The sequence below is a fragment of the Peromyscus eremicus genome, chromosome 8a, assembly GCF_949786415.1.
Source record: "Peromyscus eremicus chromosome 8a, PerEre_H2_v1, whole genome shotgun sequence".
Classification (NCBI taxonomy): Eukaryota; Metazoa; Chordata; class Mammalia; order Rodentia; family Cricetidae; genus Peromyscus; species Peromyscus eremicus.
Window position 1 is genome coordinate 67,667,634 of NC_081423.1, and position 16,345 is coordinate 67,683,978.

At 45.9% G+C, this 16,345-nt stretch overlaps 1 protein-coding gene across 7 annotated transcripts in view; it reads left to right on the plus strand.

The window, feature by feature from the left end:
* The window catches only part of Acaca (acetyl-CoA carboxylase alpha), a 270,501-nt gene extending 256,159 nt beyond the window's left edge, over window positions 1–14,342 (plus strand). For 6 of the 7 annotated variants that reach the window (XM_059271384.1, XM_059271383.1, XM_059271385.1 and 3 more), the window contains 4 exons: window positions 4,854–5,008; window positions 5,618–5,788; window positions 12,605–12,741; window positions 14,134–14,342. In XM_059271384.1, coding sequence (XP_059127367.1) covers window positions 4,854–5,008; window positions 5,618–5,788; window positions 12,605–12,741; window positions 14,134–14,257 — 587 coding nt within the window. In that variant the 3' untranslated portion in view covers window positions 14,258–14,342. Of the gene's footprint in view, window positions 1–4,853; window positions 5,009–5,617; window positions 5,789–12,604; window positions 12,742–14,133 lie in introns of those variants that run through there. The other variant, XM_059271389.1, reaches the window with a different exon arrangement.
* The last annotated feature ends 2,003 nt before the right edge of the window (window positions 14,343–16,345 follow it).

The window sequence follows — 16,345 nt, forward strand, 5'->3', positions numbered from 1 at the left end:
GGACTGAAGGGAGAATTATTCAATTTTTATTCTTATTTGGAAGTCTGAGTTAACTGTAATGATTAGTTAAATGTGAACAAGAGATTACTCACTATTGTGAGGACATTCCTTGAGAAGACTGCACTTAGAATCAGTATGCAGTGCAGTTGTGTTTAGGTAGGTGTGGCCCCTTTTGGGAAAAAAAAAAAAAAAAGCAGACATGAAAATAGGAGTGTGGGCGGGGAACCTAGATGCATTGAGAGAAATTATTCCCATTTTGGAAGGATTATTTGTTTTATCAAAGGACTCACTGCAAAGTTCCTTCTAAATAGCTCTCTTGGGGCACTTAAAACAAGATCTGATTTACAGTTCTCAAGAATGCTTTTTGTGGTTTTGGGGTTTTTGTTTTTTAAAAAACTCCTGTTATGGATATAGAAATACAGAGATACTTTACATGATTTTTCTTACTATCTTCATTGAGGAATTTTTTTCCCAACATAGGAAACATGCTTGCATAACTATGTATTATAGTATACTTTATAAAAAGTAGTATTTTAACTACTACTTTTGTTGGTTCCTTTGAACCTAAAGAAGAGTTCGGTCTTCGTAACTTCTCAGTGTCAAGGTTTGATATCTGGTGTTGGAGGGAGGGTAATCCAGCTCATAACTCATGTATACTTTGTATTTTAACCAATCAAAGCAAATTGCTTTTTAAGAGAATGGAGAAAAGCATATAAAAGTTAAAATTAGGCTTAGATTTAAAATAAAAAAGTAATATTAGAAGTTAAAAGTTAGGTTTAAATTTACATAGCTCCCTTATAAGAAAAGCTAAGAATGTTTTTGTTTTTAAAAACTTTAATATTGGGCTGGAGAGATGGCTTAGAGGTTAAGATCACTGGCTGCTCTTCTGGAGGTCCCAAGTTCAATTCCCAGCAACCACATGGTGGCTCACAACCATTATAATAGGATCTAATGCCCTCTTTTGGCATGCAGGTATACATGCAGAGCACTCATACATAAAATATAAATAAATTAAGTTTTTTTTTTAATTTAAACTTTAATATTACTTTCTTTTTAAAATGAAACTTTATTCCCATTTCCCAGATTAGGATTGTAAAGAGGAAGCCGAGCTTAGATGAGGGGTGCAATTTCTGAGGATCATTATTCTCAACTTTAAAAGTCTCAGCCCCCCAAATCCTCCTCCCTGAGCTGTGTCCGCTAGGACCTAGGGTAGGGCTGGGCCTCTCCTGCCACCTTCTGTGTTCAACCACTGCTGTGGAAGCTGGCTGCTCCTCTGGTGGTCCTGTTTGTCCTGGCTTCAGGGTATGCCTGACTGGCTGCTGGCCCGGGACTCAGGTAGAGCAAGCAGTTTAAACTGTTTGGACTCAGAACTTGTGACTGGAGAGAGAGCACAGCAGTTAGAGCACTTGTTCTTCCAGAGGACCAGAGTTTGATTCCCGCACCCACACGGCAGCTCACAACATCTATAACTCCAGCTCTAGAGGATGTGATGCCACCTCTGCCCTCTGTAGGCATAGGCACCAGGCCCACATGTGGTGCACACATGAAACACTAATACACATAAAACAAGTAAATCTAAGAGAATAAGATCCAGGACTGTGACTAGATCCTGTAGGCCACAAGCCCCAAATCTGGTTTCCTGGTTCTGCAGCATGGGACAAGTTCCTTGTCTCTTAGTCTCCTCATCTTTGAGGTCATGACCTTTCACTTCTGATGTGTTAGAGGAAATGGAAGCATCATAGCATCTCAGTGATATTAGCTCTTCACACTTGATTAGGCTAGTGATGCCTCATCTGTTTAACTCTTTTATGTTGATTCTTGAATGATAAGGTTTGTTTTTTTAGGACTTCATGGGAACTTTTATTTTGTGAAGGGACAGGAACAACATACCTTTCATTTCAGCCTTTGCCTAAGGCAGGACTCTAGAAAAGAGTAGCTGTCCTCTGTAGAGCATATTCTTAAACACACACACACACACACACACACACACACACACACACACACGCTTTCCTAAAAACCCGGAGGCCCTGCAATCTGGCAAGAAAAGAAAGAAAACCATTCCAAGATATTTAATTGTACAGGGAGCTTACAGGATTGATCGTGAGCTTAGCTTTTTACAATAGTCCAGTGAATAAGAAATGCTCCTGACAAACGATCAATGATAGGATAATCACTCCTTATCCCTCCTCATTCTTACCTTCTTTCTTTCAGGAGAACAGGGTTCAGAAGTCAAAAATCTTTATAGACGCCGCTTTTAAATTAAGCAGAAAATAGACATTGACATATTTGTTAATCTCCCCTAAATCATTACCAGGGCTGGCTGCTGTGCTGTACAGGGGAGCATGGCCCTCGGTGTACAGCATAAGGGTAGCACCCACTTGAGAGCAGCCTTCTGCTCCTAAGACATAAAAGATTTAGAGACACTTTTCCTCAAAACAAAGCACGCAGACTCTGGGCCTTCTTACATGCTTAAGACTTGTCAACACCTCTCCTTGCCCTGTTTCTTTTCTGAGGTGGCCTTTGGGGAACGCTGCCTTATTTTCTAGCTCCTGAGAAGACAAGAGCACCATCGTATTTATTTCATTATTCCTTCAAAACTCTAGACTAGAGCCATTGACCCAACCTTCCCTTTCCTCCTGAAGGCTCTCCTCGGCCTGTAGTTCCTCTTCCTGCATCCAAATGTTAAAGCTGCTCTTAATTCTGCAAACACCAGGAACCAACACTCCAGCTACTGTTAGATCTACCTGGCTGCTTTCAGTACCATTAATGAGGACAAGCACAGGCTTTGGGGGTGGCCAGACCCAGGTGTAAATCTTGACTGTGTTTCTTAACAGCTAAGTGCCACTTTACATTTCAGAGCCTCTTTTTTTCCGGTTTATAAAATGGATACTTTGTCCATAAGGTGAGTGTAAGGATCAGAAATAATATATGTGAAGCGACCTGGAAAACACTTGGCAGCACTAAGTATTCAGCTTAGCAGCAGGGTTAACAGCTGTCCAGCCCTAGGTCTGAATCGGGTGTGTGTGGGTGTGTGTGTGTGTGTGTGTGTGTGTGTGTGTGTGTGTGTGTGTGTTGACTTATGAGGTATATGATCCTGAAAGACTCCAGTGCAGTGTTTGACACACAATAAATGGTGTGTTATATATGGCCCACATAGATGCACACGTGCGTTCAAGTACAATGTCAGCTGTTTACCTAAAAGAAGAATCTTGAAGGGTTTGGAGTTCCCTGTTGAACTCTCTTCACAAAAGTCCTGCCATCCCTTGGGCCCCAGCATTTTTACTTCCTCAACCTCACAGCAATAGGAGAAGCTCCTTTAAATCTTGGCACTGCTGAGAACATGGCAGACATTGTCCTGGTCTTAGCTACACAATAGAACTGAGATGACTTCCATATGTCTTAGCCTTCTGAAATGGTCCACTACTAAGGACGTGCCAGTCTTCTGCAAGTAAGAAAGGCAGTGTGACACGGTCCAAAAGCTTCAGGACAATGCTTCCCTGAGTCCTGGCTGTCACTCTCTTGCTCTGTGGCCTTGATGAGTCACACAAGTTCTTGATGCCTGTAAGATGCTATAAAGAATACAGCCTCAGGAGATTGTGGAGACTAAATGGGGCCTGAGGCAGCAGGTCAGTGACTACTTCTCACAGTTTTAAAATGGAGGGGTGGAGCTGGGCATCCAAAAAGTCACATAAAATGAAACTAAGTGCTAGAGTCCCATCCCTGCTCAGTTAACATGTGCTTATGTATGATACTTATGGCTCACTCAGCAGCCCAAGGCCATTGATAGCATATGATTTGTAGTGGCATGAAAAACGAGACCCGTTCCCAGACAAGCATATGCTTGAAACAGACCTTTCTCTGCTGCATCCCATCACATATGCTTATGTATTTGTCAGCATTAGGGACAAAACACGTCAGGTAGCTCCAGCACCAGGGCTGTCACCTGTTGTCCCTTCAGTTAGATGTACTCATCCTTGCTGGGCAGGCACATAAATTGTCAGTATTGATTGCAGACCCCACTCTGAAAGTAATGAGGAAGGGAAGCGCAACATAGCAACACCTCTACTAAAACCCAGTAGCTGGGCATGGTCTCCCTTGTTATAAGAGCATCATCTCTGACTAGGTGAAGGTACTGTGTGTTCTGTGCTTAGCAATCCACCTAAGTCTGCTCTCTCTTTCCCTGTTCCTTCTCTTTTAGCCCAAGACCTAGAAGTTTTGTCACCTGGTCAGGGATTGGGAGACCAGGAGATAATCCATCAAACTGATGTGAGATACATGGATCTGGCTCTGCCTGACTGAATTGTACTACTTTGAGGTTAAGAATATCCAAATCTGGCATTGGAAGCTAAGGAATATAGCAGCTTGAAACTTGGGTGTGATTCTAGTGCTTAGCAGTTTCCTAGGCACCTGCTAAGGACTTGATAAAAACCAGAGCTGCTAGTCTGTGCTCTGGTCTCAGGGGAAGCTCTCCTACAAAATCCTAAATTTGGGCTAGTCTAGCTGCTCTAATGATGGGCATGGTATCCATGTAGTCTTGACTCATGGGGATAGAGGAGCCTTGCTTTTGGATAGTGACCTGATGAGAGAGGTACAGACCTTCATCACTTGACCTGTTTGAGACAGACCTGGAGAGCAGGATTGCCACCTTGCTTTCATACTTGTGACCTCTGCAGGGAAGAGACACGTGGGCTCTCTGTGACGAAGGGAGGACAGGAGTGCTGTCTCACAGAATCTGTTGTGTAGCCAAGAGTGACAGCAGTGGAAAGCCAGGCCCTAAAGGGAAGGACTGTGGCTGCATCTACGCCAAGATTCCTGATCCCTGCGGTGTGACAGGCAGGTTTATGTAATTGCAGGCACCCCAGAGCTAAGCCCCACTGAGCGGAAGGAGCTGGAGAACAAGTTGAAGGAACGGGAGGAGTTCCTAATTCCCATTTACCATCAGGTAGCTGTGCAGTTTGCTGACTTGCATGACACCCCAGGCCGGATGCAGGAGAAGGGTGTTATTAATGTAAGTACCACAGTTGCCATCTCTGACATACATCTCAGAGCCCTGCAAGTAACATAGGCCCACAAGCAGGGAGCTGCTGGGGCCAGATCAGCACAGCTTATGCAGATCAAACCATTTCCAGTTTTTTATTTAAGAGATCTTTCCCCTTTTCTGTATTCACTGCCTTCTAAAACAGAATGATTCAGGTTTCCATGAAATCCTCAGGCAAGCTCTGTATTGTTGATAGGAAACTAAGTGCCTTCGTTGGTGAACAGCAATCCAGAGGATCCTCAGGCTGGATTACAACAATGTCAGGGTTATGGTGACAGCTAATTCACCTTTGATCTGCATGAAAGTTGAGCTGTCTGCTCAGAACAGATTCTTCCCTTTCTAGTTACCTGGGAACTCAGTCTCGTCTTCAGAACTACGGTCATGTGTGGGATAGCATTTGCCAGACTGCTGGCTGTGTACAGTGTTCTGTGATTTGTAGGGATGTACTGGAGGTGCAGGGAGTTTAGGCCAGCTTTGGGGTCTCTAAAGGGCTTTTCTGGAGAGTGGCTTTTTATGCCTGTGGGGTTGCTTCAGATTGAGGGCTAGTGCTAATTCCTATATGTTCTTCTGTGAGTCTAGGACATCTTAGATTGGAAAACATCCCGTACCTTCTTCTACTGGCGGCTGAGGCGCCTCCTGCTGGAGGACCTGGTTAAGAAGAAAATCCACAATGCCAACCCTGAGCTGACTGACGGCCAGATCCAGGCCATGTTGAGACGCTGGTTTGTAGAAGTGGAAGGCACAGTGAAGGTAGGTGAAGCACCTCCCAACAAACCTTCATGCTGTACAGCCACCCATGAGAGTTCAAAGGGCTGTCAGGTAAGAGTCTTCAGGCCTTCAGGAGCAGGAAGTACGAGGAACCTAAAACCCAAACCCTCTCCTGTTATGTCAAATTACAGCCAAATAACGTGCTATGATATCATGTTAGAAAAGCTAGAAAGGCCTATCTGCAGCCCATAGAGTCATTCAGCAAACCATTTTATACACTTACAACATGCCAGACGCTGACCTAGACCCTGGGGGCTTAGCAGTAAGAGACAGTATTCCTGCCCACAGAGAGCTTTTTTTTTGTCCTACACAGCAGCAAGGCTGATATTAAACCCAACAAAGAGCAGAGTCATATTGCACAGAGTAGATACTCAGTTTTGAGGAAGGAAGAGTGAGATTTCTAGAGGAAGGGATGTCTCAACAGAGACTTAATAAACCAGAAGAAAAAGTTGGGTTGGTGGGGCAGGGGTAGAAAGAATGCTCCAGGCTGAAGCAACTGTCTGTTCCAAGGCAGCATGTGTCTAGAGAGCTATAAATACAGCAGGATGGCTCAGAGAATGGGTGCCCAGGTAGAAACCCAACTGCATAAGCTGCAGAAGAGTCTGCACTGTCTCGAAAACGCTGAGTGGTTGTAAGCAGCCGAGTTACACTCCTCAGGAAGCCTAGTAGATGTGATGATTATACACACACACACACACACACACACACACACACACACACACACACACACACAAGCGTGTGTGCTTGGGATGCTAAGACTATAACTTTAGTTTCACATCTGAGCTGGAAGGAAATGCACCTGGCGTTGTCTGAGGGCGATCTCATGGAAGGGACTCATGCCTTATGGCAATGGCCCTATCAAGACAGCGTTCCTGGTGCTCTTGCCTTGGAATTACAGACAGGGCAGGCCTTCGTCCCTGGATTTCACAAAACAGTCTACAGGAAAAAGGGAAGAAAAAGCCGAAATCTTTGTGTCTATATATTTTTTACTAAGAAAAATTAGGGGCAGATGTGGGTAGCTCAGGAAAGAGCGCTTGTATGGCATGTGTGCACCCCTGAATTAGTTCCCCAGGAGAAAGATTAGTCTTTTTTAGTAGTTACTATATACATTTTTTAAAAACACTTGTTTTGTGTGTAAGCCCGGGCATGCCACAGTTCACATGTAAAAGTCATAGGGCGACTTGAAGGAATTGGTTCTCTTCTTCTACCAAGTGGGTTCCTGGGATCAAACTCAGGACTTCAGACTTGACAGCAAGTGCTTTTTAACTGCTGAGCCATCTTGCTGGTCCTATTTTACCAGGCTATATTAAACAAATATATTTTGTAATATATTACCTGTGATCAAAATCTTTGGTGATTGTTGGATATTGATGGAGAGTGGCTGGTTGGTGGTGGCATGAAGTGCCTTGTCCTACAGAAGGTCACTCCAGTCTCCTCGATAATGCTACCTGGAGTCTTTGCTAACAACTTTTCTCATCGAAGAGCTGTAAGACTCACCATCAGTTTTAAAGCCAGTGATGCAGAGTGTTCTGAGATCCACCTTTGTGTTAAGTCTGCCTGTTTCTTTATGACTGAAAAGCTGCTTGGATAAATATTTCAGATGTGCAGCAGGGAAGTGGGACATTCTTCGACATTTGGTTCAGGTTAAGGTCAGTCTGTGGCATCATAATTGAGTGAGACAATTTTGTCAGTGGCTACTGGCAGCTTCCAGTGGAAGTTGGCATTGAAAGTCATGCAAGTGTAAAATAAGAGGTTGTTCTCAGTTAAGAGTGGCCGGCTAGGTAAATGGAGTGTGTGTGTATGTGTGTGTGTGTGTGTGTGTGTGTGTGTGTGGCCCGTACGCCTCCCTACCACATTAGTCACTAATGGACGTGCACAGCCTCGGTGGGCACAAGGATGAGGAGGAGGAATAGCTTCCCTCCAAGCATGAAGTGAATAGATAGGTCCCCTCACTTGCTCCTTAGTGGCATCCTCCCAGGGGGCAGTGTGTCTAAAGAAACAGGCCATTGCTAGCTCTCATCAGTGGGGAGCTGTATGTGCACAGGCTCCTGGCTGGATTAAGTGCAGAAGACACTTGAGGCTCACAGCTCAGGAAGAGGCTGTCTGCACACAGAATACCAGTGATCCCTAACAGTTGATACTATTTCCCTTGCCTGTGTTTACAGAAGATTGCCTTTCCCATGAGCTCTCATCTCAGGGGACGGGCAGAAGAGAAAGGAAGGACAAGTGATCCTGTGAAGTCAGGACATGTGGCTTTGAAACCTCCTGCCTCTTTCTGCAGGCTCAGCAGGACCCGAGTGTGGGATAGGTGATAAAATCTGCAGCGTCCTTGAGACAAGAAAGTGCTGCAGTGTTGCCTCTGAAGGGCTGCTAGAGAAGCTGCCTGATGTTAACAGCTGAAAACACTCTGTGTATGGCGGAGTCTTCAAATAGTGACAGATTTCATATGCTGGTTCCCTCAAATGCAAAGACTAGTAGAGTCGTCTTGAGTTATTGGTAAAGAAGTCATGTAGTGACAGGCATTTATTAGCTATGCTTTATATTGTTTTGCCCCCAGAGATTTCGTTTTCTTGATCCTGGAAAAAGATTTTAAGATGGAAAATTGAGCAATACAAATCGTCTGTTCCCCTTAGAGACCTCCATCCCGTGAGTTCTAGGATTATACTTAGCCCCACTGGGCAGTCCTGTTGCAGGAAGGAGTTGGGTTTATGGCTCAGAGTTTCACTGTGGGCAAAAGCAGCAGCATCACTACAACTCCCTGAAGAAAAAGCTCCAAGAGCTGTGGATTGAATTTGGTTGTGCAAACATGGCACATGCCTGCTTCATGGGGATGATCTTTATCTTGATTTCTAGCTCCACAATTTGAAGTATGCAGTTTTCCCAACAGGCTGATTGGTTCTCTGCCTGCAGAGTCTGACAGGAGAAATCACATTAAGACGTTGCGTGGAGCCAAGCAGTGGTTCCACGCACCTGTAATCCCAGCACTTGAGGCCAGCCTGGTCTACAGAGCAGCGAGTTCCAGGACAACCAGGGCTACACAGAGAAACCCTGCTTCAAAAAACAAACAAGACTTTATATGGAACACTGAAAAAAAAAAATGTGGGTTTTTGGGATCTCACAAACTCACACAAAAAGAGGTTCCCGGCTTTGCATCCATTTGCTTGGACACATTATTTGAGCCTCCATTCCCTCGTGTATAAAATGGGGGTGTTTATGGTGTCACAGGATTCAGTGGGTTTAAATGTCAAAGGTAAAGCATATTATATGTTAAATGGCAGCCAGGCATGGTAGAGCATACCTTTAATCCCAGAACTCAAGGATATGACCTCTGTGAGTGCAGGTTTGAGACAGGAGGGGGACGGGGCATGGGGACAGGGGAGAGAGAGAAAGCAGTAAGCAAAGTCAGAGACGAGGTAAACTGACTCATCCTGGATGGGCTGCCTGACTCATACTAGTGTCCCCAGAGCTTAGTGCCCTAATTTATTCTAATTGTCCAGTTACCCACTTCTTGTTCTGGATTTCCAAATGGAATGAGGATCAGAGAGAAAGAGCACTGTTGATGAGGTCTCCACTGCCTCAAGCTACCCACAGATGGCTGGGTGTATCAGGGAGGGATGAGGTAAGGGGAAAATAGGCAAGAATTGTCTGACCCAGCCATGAAATCTAGCAAGCCACTGTTCACATGGTCTTTTGGTGTTGTGCTTCAAAGACTTTGAAAGAAATCATATTGCATCTTGGGCTTTGAAAGGTCATAACCTTAGAAACATAGATATATTGAAAGCAGTCTTCCTTTTTAGGATGTATATGTCTACCCTTACCATCCCAAAACCCCTCCACACACACCAGATCAGATGGCTCCTAAGCATCTCTAAGCAACCCCCAAGGTGAAGTCATTTGTAGGTGTGGTAGTCGGGGTTAACAGCCACCAGGTTGTGCCCTAGTCACTCCCTGGCCCTGTACTACCATTGCTTAGGGAGAGCTTAACAGCTGTCCAGTGCATTAGAAATGAACCTTTCAAACAGGTCATTTAGATTTTGTAAGCTAGACTAATTATTACACATAATTAGTGAGGTTGAGTGGTGCCTGAGATACTTATCCACTGATGCAAAAAGAGAGTGTGTCTGGTGAACGTGTATTGTAAGACAAGCCAGTGTTGTGGTGTTTAATTGTTGATATTTTATTGATATTAAGATGCTCTGGCTGGGATGTCAGGCAGGTGACGTGGGCCCAGGGCTGTCATGGGGCTAGCAGCCCAGCATTTCACACTTGTTTAAAATCCACTCTGGAATCCTAAGAAGGTAGATAGCTACATTTTTATAATTCTAAGGAAGAAGGTGATAATGGCTTTCCCCTTGGAATGCCCTTCTTCATGGCCGGAATGGTGAGTTTCATGGCTGTCCTAGAAGGCAGCTTGCTTTTCCCAAGTAGAAGAGAACAGCTCAGAACATGGTAAGCCCTCCCAGATAGATTGAGAGAAAACAGCATTGTGTGTACAAAAGTTTGTTTCTTTTTGCTAAAATTAGTTGGTTAGAACTCAAGAGTCCTCTGTCTTTATGTACTGTGGGCTTTATGCTTGGTGGCATCATCCATTTGTGTTCTGAATAAGCAGCATGTTTCATATGCAGGGTCCATGTTTTTAAGCATCTAAAAACTTGGGATGTGTTGCTGTCATTCTGCCTGGGAACTGTTTTAAATGTTTCAACACCTACTGTGGTTTGTGGCTGCAGGAGGGAGGGCAGGAGTGTTTACTCTAGAGGGTAGCTGCCTTTCTCCAGTGTAGTGTGTGAGCATCGTTAGAAGCCAGCATCTCGTTAGCTAATACATTACACCAATCAAGGAGAGTTATCTTAAGCCACAATTAATCTGCTCCCTGGCATATGTTGATAGCAAAGCATCATGCTGTTTCTTAATTAAAAGCAAACGGATTAAAAATGATTAATAAGAGTATTAAATATTCTCCTAAACTAAAGGCTTTGGGACTCCTGAGTGAGTCTGGTAGGGTTTTGTTTGGTTTCCTTCTGAAGCTCAAGAAGCTGCCATTGTTTTGTTTTTGCACCTCTCTCCACCAAATCCTCCTAAGTTGGGGAAGCTGTGAAGTCCTCCAGCCACAGAGAACTCTTAATCACCAACAGTGAAAATGGCCAAGTTTATCAAGGTGGCAGTGGCTGGAGTCCAGGTGTGTTCATTCATCTGGGGTCCAGCTAGAAACTGGACCACATGAGCTAGGGACTTCATTGTCAGCAGGGCCCACTACAGATTTCCTGAGGAGCAAAAGCGCTTCTCTGTTACAGACCCTCAGAGAGGAGTTACTCCCAAGTGAAACATGGAGGTGGGTAGTTCCCAGCTTGTTCCGTGAGGGAGAGCTGATCTCTCTCAGAGATGCCCAAAGTGGGCAAATCTGGAGCCAGGAAAGGAGGTACACAGACTGCTGACCCTTAGTCCTAGGAACCTGTGATCCAGCATAGTAAACAGCCAGGCACAGCCAGCTAAGTCAGGGGAGGGAGGGAGGGAGGGAGGAAACCATGGTTTGGTTGGTTGCTTTTGTGAGACAGGGTCTCACTCTGTACCCTTGCCTAGTCCATAACTTAGTGTAGCCCAGGCTGGCCTTGAATTCCCTACCCTCCTGCCTCAGCCTTACAGGTGCTAGGATAAAAAGTGTGAGCCGCCACACCTAGCAATAAATGGTCATTTTAAAAGCATGAAATCTGTGAGAAGACAGCCCAGTCTCCTGATGCTGGGTGCTTCTGTTGTGAACATTCGCTCCACACTGTGCAGGTCCTGAGGTTACAGCCGTGGCTTTTGTGCCATTGCTTGTATCTGGATTTCCTGAAGCCATAACACAAGCCTCAGAGTCCCTACAGTGCCCACCTATTAAATTACAGCGCCAAACTCATTGTCATTCTGACTTTGACTTCGTTAGTGATAACAGAAAAGGATAGCGCACCTTTAAATGACGAGCTTTGTGTTTAATTACCCAAACAAAATGACATAAATATGAATGAGCCCTAATGGTGGTACTTGGTTTTCCGGAAACCATTAACAAAACGATTCCTAAATGATTTGTAAAGAAATGAGAGAAGAGAGCAAGGAGAAGGCTATTAGGCTTCTCACACACTCCTGAATTATTATGTAGTCAGCTGCCTCAGAAATACTCAGCTAAATGATCTTGAAAGGAAGGAGGCGAGAGGTGGGCTGTCGAGACTCTCGGGGCTACAGACTTCCTGACCCTCTGCAGTGGTCTCATAACTAATCAAGTGGGGTGGGTTTCTGGCTTGGTGGTAATACTGTAGCAACAAGACATCCTCCATATCAGTATCCATGTTGTATTGTGTGTTGTCCTCTAAGCCTTGCCCCCATGTGTTCTTAGAAGAAGTGGTCCAGCCACAGGAGGCTTGCCCAGCTGGAGGGCCAAGGCACAGTGCAGAGCCTTGTCTGCCACATCTTGCTGGGACTGGAATTGCACTTCAGGATCAGTGTTTCAGCTCCTCCAAAAAGAAACAGCCACATACACCTTTCCCTCCCAGTCACACTCTAAGTACCCTGCTCCTCGAAGACCTACTGTTGTGGAACAGTAGATGCCAGAGCTTCATAGGACAGACTCCCATGTGAGTGTCTGAAGATCAAAGGAAGGGAGAGAGATGAAGGCAGCTCCTGGCTGGGAACCTGTCCCTTCCTCCTCCAACCTGAACAGTAAAGGAAAATTGTGAACAGTGTTTTTATGCCAAAGCTTTTGAGATACTGCACAATCAGGTGTCCTGGCTAGCCCCTGGCATTTGACCAAGACTTGATTGTTTGCAGGCTTACGTTTGGGACAATAATAAGGACCTGGTGGAGTGGCTGGAGAAGCAACTGACCGAGGAAGATGGTGTCCGCTCGGTGATCGAGGAGAACATCAAATACATCAGCAGGGACTACGTCCTCAAGCAGATCCGCAGGTGAGGCCACCAGCAGGGTCCGTGAGGCTAGAAGGCTAATTTCTTTACAATAACAAGTTTATAAGAAACTATGAGATAATGTTGCCCTGATCCCTGTGGTTCCTGTCTGGAACTGCTATAGTTGACCACCACCAGCTCTCTCTCAGCTGACTCAGAACACTCTTACTCATACTCTAGGTAAGATATTCAAACCAAGGGGATGATTCTGAAAGGAAGGAACGCTGACCTCTCCTTGGGAGATGTCCATAAAACTATTTGAAAATAGACTACTTAGGGAAAAGCTGCAAAGTAGAAGCTGGAGCTGGTAATTCGCCTGTTGTTTAAATGTTTGCCTTACTGACATGGGTGCCAGCTCTAAGGACAGAAGTTCTCCTACGTGGTTACAGTAAAACCATCAACTTTAGTAAGTTGCTGACTAAATGCTTCTCTGGCGAGTTTTCCCTGTGAGAGTGGGTTAGTGCTAAAGCATCCTCGTGTCCCCAGCACGCCTTGCCCCAGTCTTCCATTTGTAGAACATCACTCATTTTTAGGTTGTCTAATGTTTCTTTGTGGTTCAATTTGAGTTCTGTATTATGACCATATCATCACACATGTGATATTCTGGCCATCACAGAGTACCCCACTGAAAGTCACCCAAAGTTCATCTGTCCCTGGATTATTTCTCCACTGTATAATTACTGGTCATCACCCCCTCTGCCCTGCTACTCACTAACAATCTGTGGGAAGACACTGGCAGGCCAGGGAGACTATCTCCCTCCCCATCAGTACTTCTCTCTGGACTGAACATCCACTGATACCTTGCCTGAAGAGTCTTCACTATGATATGTACTCTGCTTCCACAATTACCTCCTCACTTCAACTCTGGAAGCAAGAGTTCCTGTCTTCCCCAATGCATTTCTACATTATTGATGCAGAGTAGGAAATTCCTACTTCCGCTGTTTTACAGTTTATTTCTGGAACATTTGGTATCAAAATAAGTACATACCTGTCTAGGAAGGGCCTTTCATTCAGACACCATTGTCAGTGTGTCCCATTGTTTTTGCTTTGGGGGTTTATTTATAGGTTTTTCAAGACAGGGTTTCTCTGTATAGACCAGGCTGGCCTCAAATACGCAGAGATCCAACTGCCTCTGCTGCCCAAGTACTGGGATTAAAGGCCTGGCTGGGGTTTATTTTTTAATTACTCTTTATTCTGTAACATAGCAAAATATTTTCTGGTTCATTTTATACTACTCCTTAGCTGCTAGGGACGTCTGAGCAGAGGAAAACTCATGAGGTGCTGAGTGCGGGGTGCTTAGCTGCCCTTGTTAGCATCGCTCTCAGGCAATTCCTTAGCACCCCAGTGGAGACACTCTCCCTATCTGTGCCTCACCATCTCTAATCTCCCCTCCAGCTTGGTACAGGCCAATCCAGAAGTTGCCATGGATTCCATCGTCCACATGACCCAGCACATCTCAGCCACTCAGAGAGCAGAAGTTGTACGGATCCTCTCTACCATGGATTCCCCTTCCACGTAGGAGAAACTTCCCACCCCTTCCTGCCCTGTCTCTGGATACATCTGAGACCATTGTAATGAGAAGGCATCAGAAGCCCGGTACTGGAGTCAGAGTGGCATTTGCTTCCCTTGAGTGTTCCAGGTTCTGCATGACATCCTGGGCTTAGGGTCACAAAGCCCAGTTACACATACCCAGTTCAGTATTTATTAGCCCAGCTGTGATGACGGTCCTCTTTCCATGCACAGGACTGAGAAGGCAATGAAGGGTACATGCTGTACCGTGAGGTCTTACTAGACTAAAGCAGGACTACCCTCCTGTCCTGCCTGCCCCAGCACAGGGCCGTGTGAACAGTGTCCAAGTGTCTGCAGCCCCTGCCCCATGAGCCACAGCCACAGGCAGCAGGGGAGGGCTAGGGCTGAGGAAGGAGGAGACTCAAGTCCATCGATCACTACCCCATGTGCAGCCTGGCACACACCGGGCAAGGAGAGGAACAGTCCCCATCTAAACCACACTAAGATACCTATTGATGATGAAGAGGGCAAAGTCATGATCTAAGAGGTGGGCTCAAAAACAGACCAAGTCATTGTTGCTGGTGGAACACTCTCAACCTTGAATGGCTTCTCAGCACACCTGAGGAGATGGTCAAGCTGCCACCACCTTACTCCTCACTATATGGCTAGTTGACTACCCAGGAGCTAAAGGCCAGTGCATAAGAGCCCTAGCCTGTATGTGGATGGCTGGAGGCAGGCAGTGTGGGAGCCTGAGGTGGTGAGCTAAAAGGAGAGTAGTCCAAGACAGGAGAAGTCTCTTCTGAGGACCGGAAAGGTTGTCACTGTGGGGCCATGCCTAGAAAGTTACCCATCCCTACTCCTGGCAAGAAGTACGGCAGGTCACCCACCTTGATGACAGCTGTGCTTTCAGCACCAGAAACTGGCCTTCCTGGTGTGAGGAGGCTTCCAGGGAACAAGAATTCACCTGCCCTTAAGATTCCTTACAGTTCAGTCATGGTGCTGGTGTTTCCAGACTCTCTGGGCTCTCCATGGCCAGCAACAGGGCCTCCTCAGGGGTAGCCCGGAGAGCTTAACAACCCATTTATCCAAGAAAGCAGCCTTGGTGTTCCTAAAGCAAGAATGGAGATGGTCAGAGCTGTAGCATCCAGTTTCTACAATATGACTAATGCATCTTTTGCTGGAGATCAAGGAGGAAATCACTAAGATGCCACAGAAACCATTGGCATGAATACTTCAGTCTGAGCCTTAACCCTGGATTCCACAAAAAGAGCTGGCCTCCTCTTCAGGAACACCTCGTGCAGATATTCCAGAGGACATTCTCATCAGCTCCACATCACAAGTGGACATTTAGGGGACTAGATGCAAGCTATCCCACCCGCACAAGCTGTGGTGGAAGGAACAGGCAGGCAGGAGCAGGTGGAGAGCATCCTCAGTCCAGGAAGGAAGCTTCCCTGGCCCTGCTTCTTTGCTTACCTGATAGGTAAGGATGGGATTTGTCTCCAGCCTCCACTTTGCTATAGCACACCCAGTCCCACACACCACTGGTGGTACGAAAGTTTTTACCCTCCTGGAGGCCTGTCCTGGCATTTCTTCAGAGGTGAGATGGGCTGTGCTTATAACCCTCTCCCAGGACAGGGGCTTTTCAGATGGAGAAGTCAGAGCCACAACACATGAGCACTCTGATGGTCCCACAGCCCATTACACATGCAAGGTTACTGAGGGAGGAGATGAATGATGGATTGACCCAGACTTGCTTGAACTGAGATTGCCATATTATCTGTTCACGTCGTTCACAAAGCAGCCTTCACTCGTGTCAGTGAGAATTCGATGGACACACACGCCAGTGAGCAAGGGGCTTCAGTCCAATGCACTCTGTCCACATTTTGTTGAAATAAACCTCCACATTGGTACAAGAGCCGCCGTTTGTCGTTTCAGTCCATTGCCCAGCCACCCCTTTCTTGTCCCACTTTTATCGGGGACTCAGAGAAGGGCTGAGCCCCTCCTCAGCTGTCCAGTACCAACTAGCTTTTGTCTCCTGAAGTTGCTAAAAATGAACGAGCTGTCTGTCCAAAGCTGGCCTTGGCCTGCCCTGTCTTAG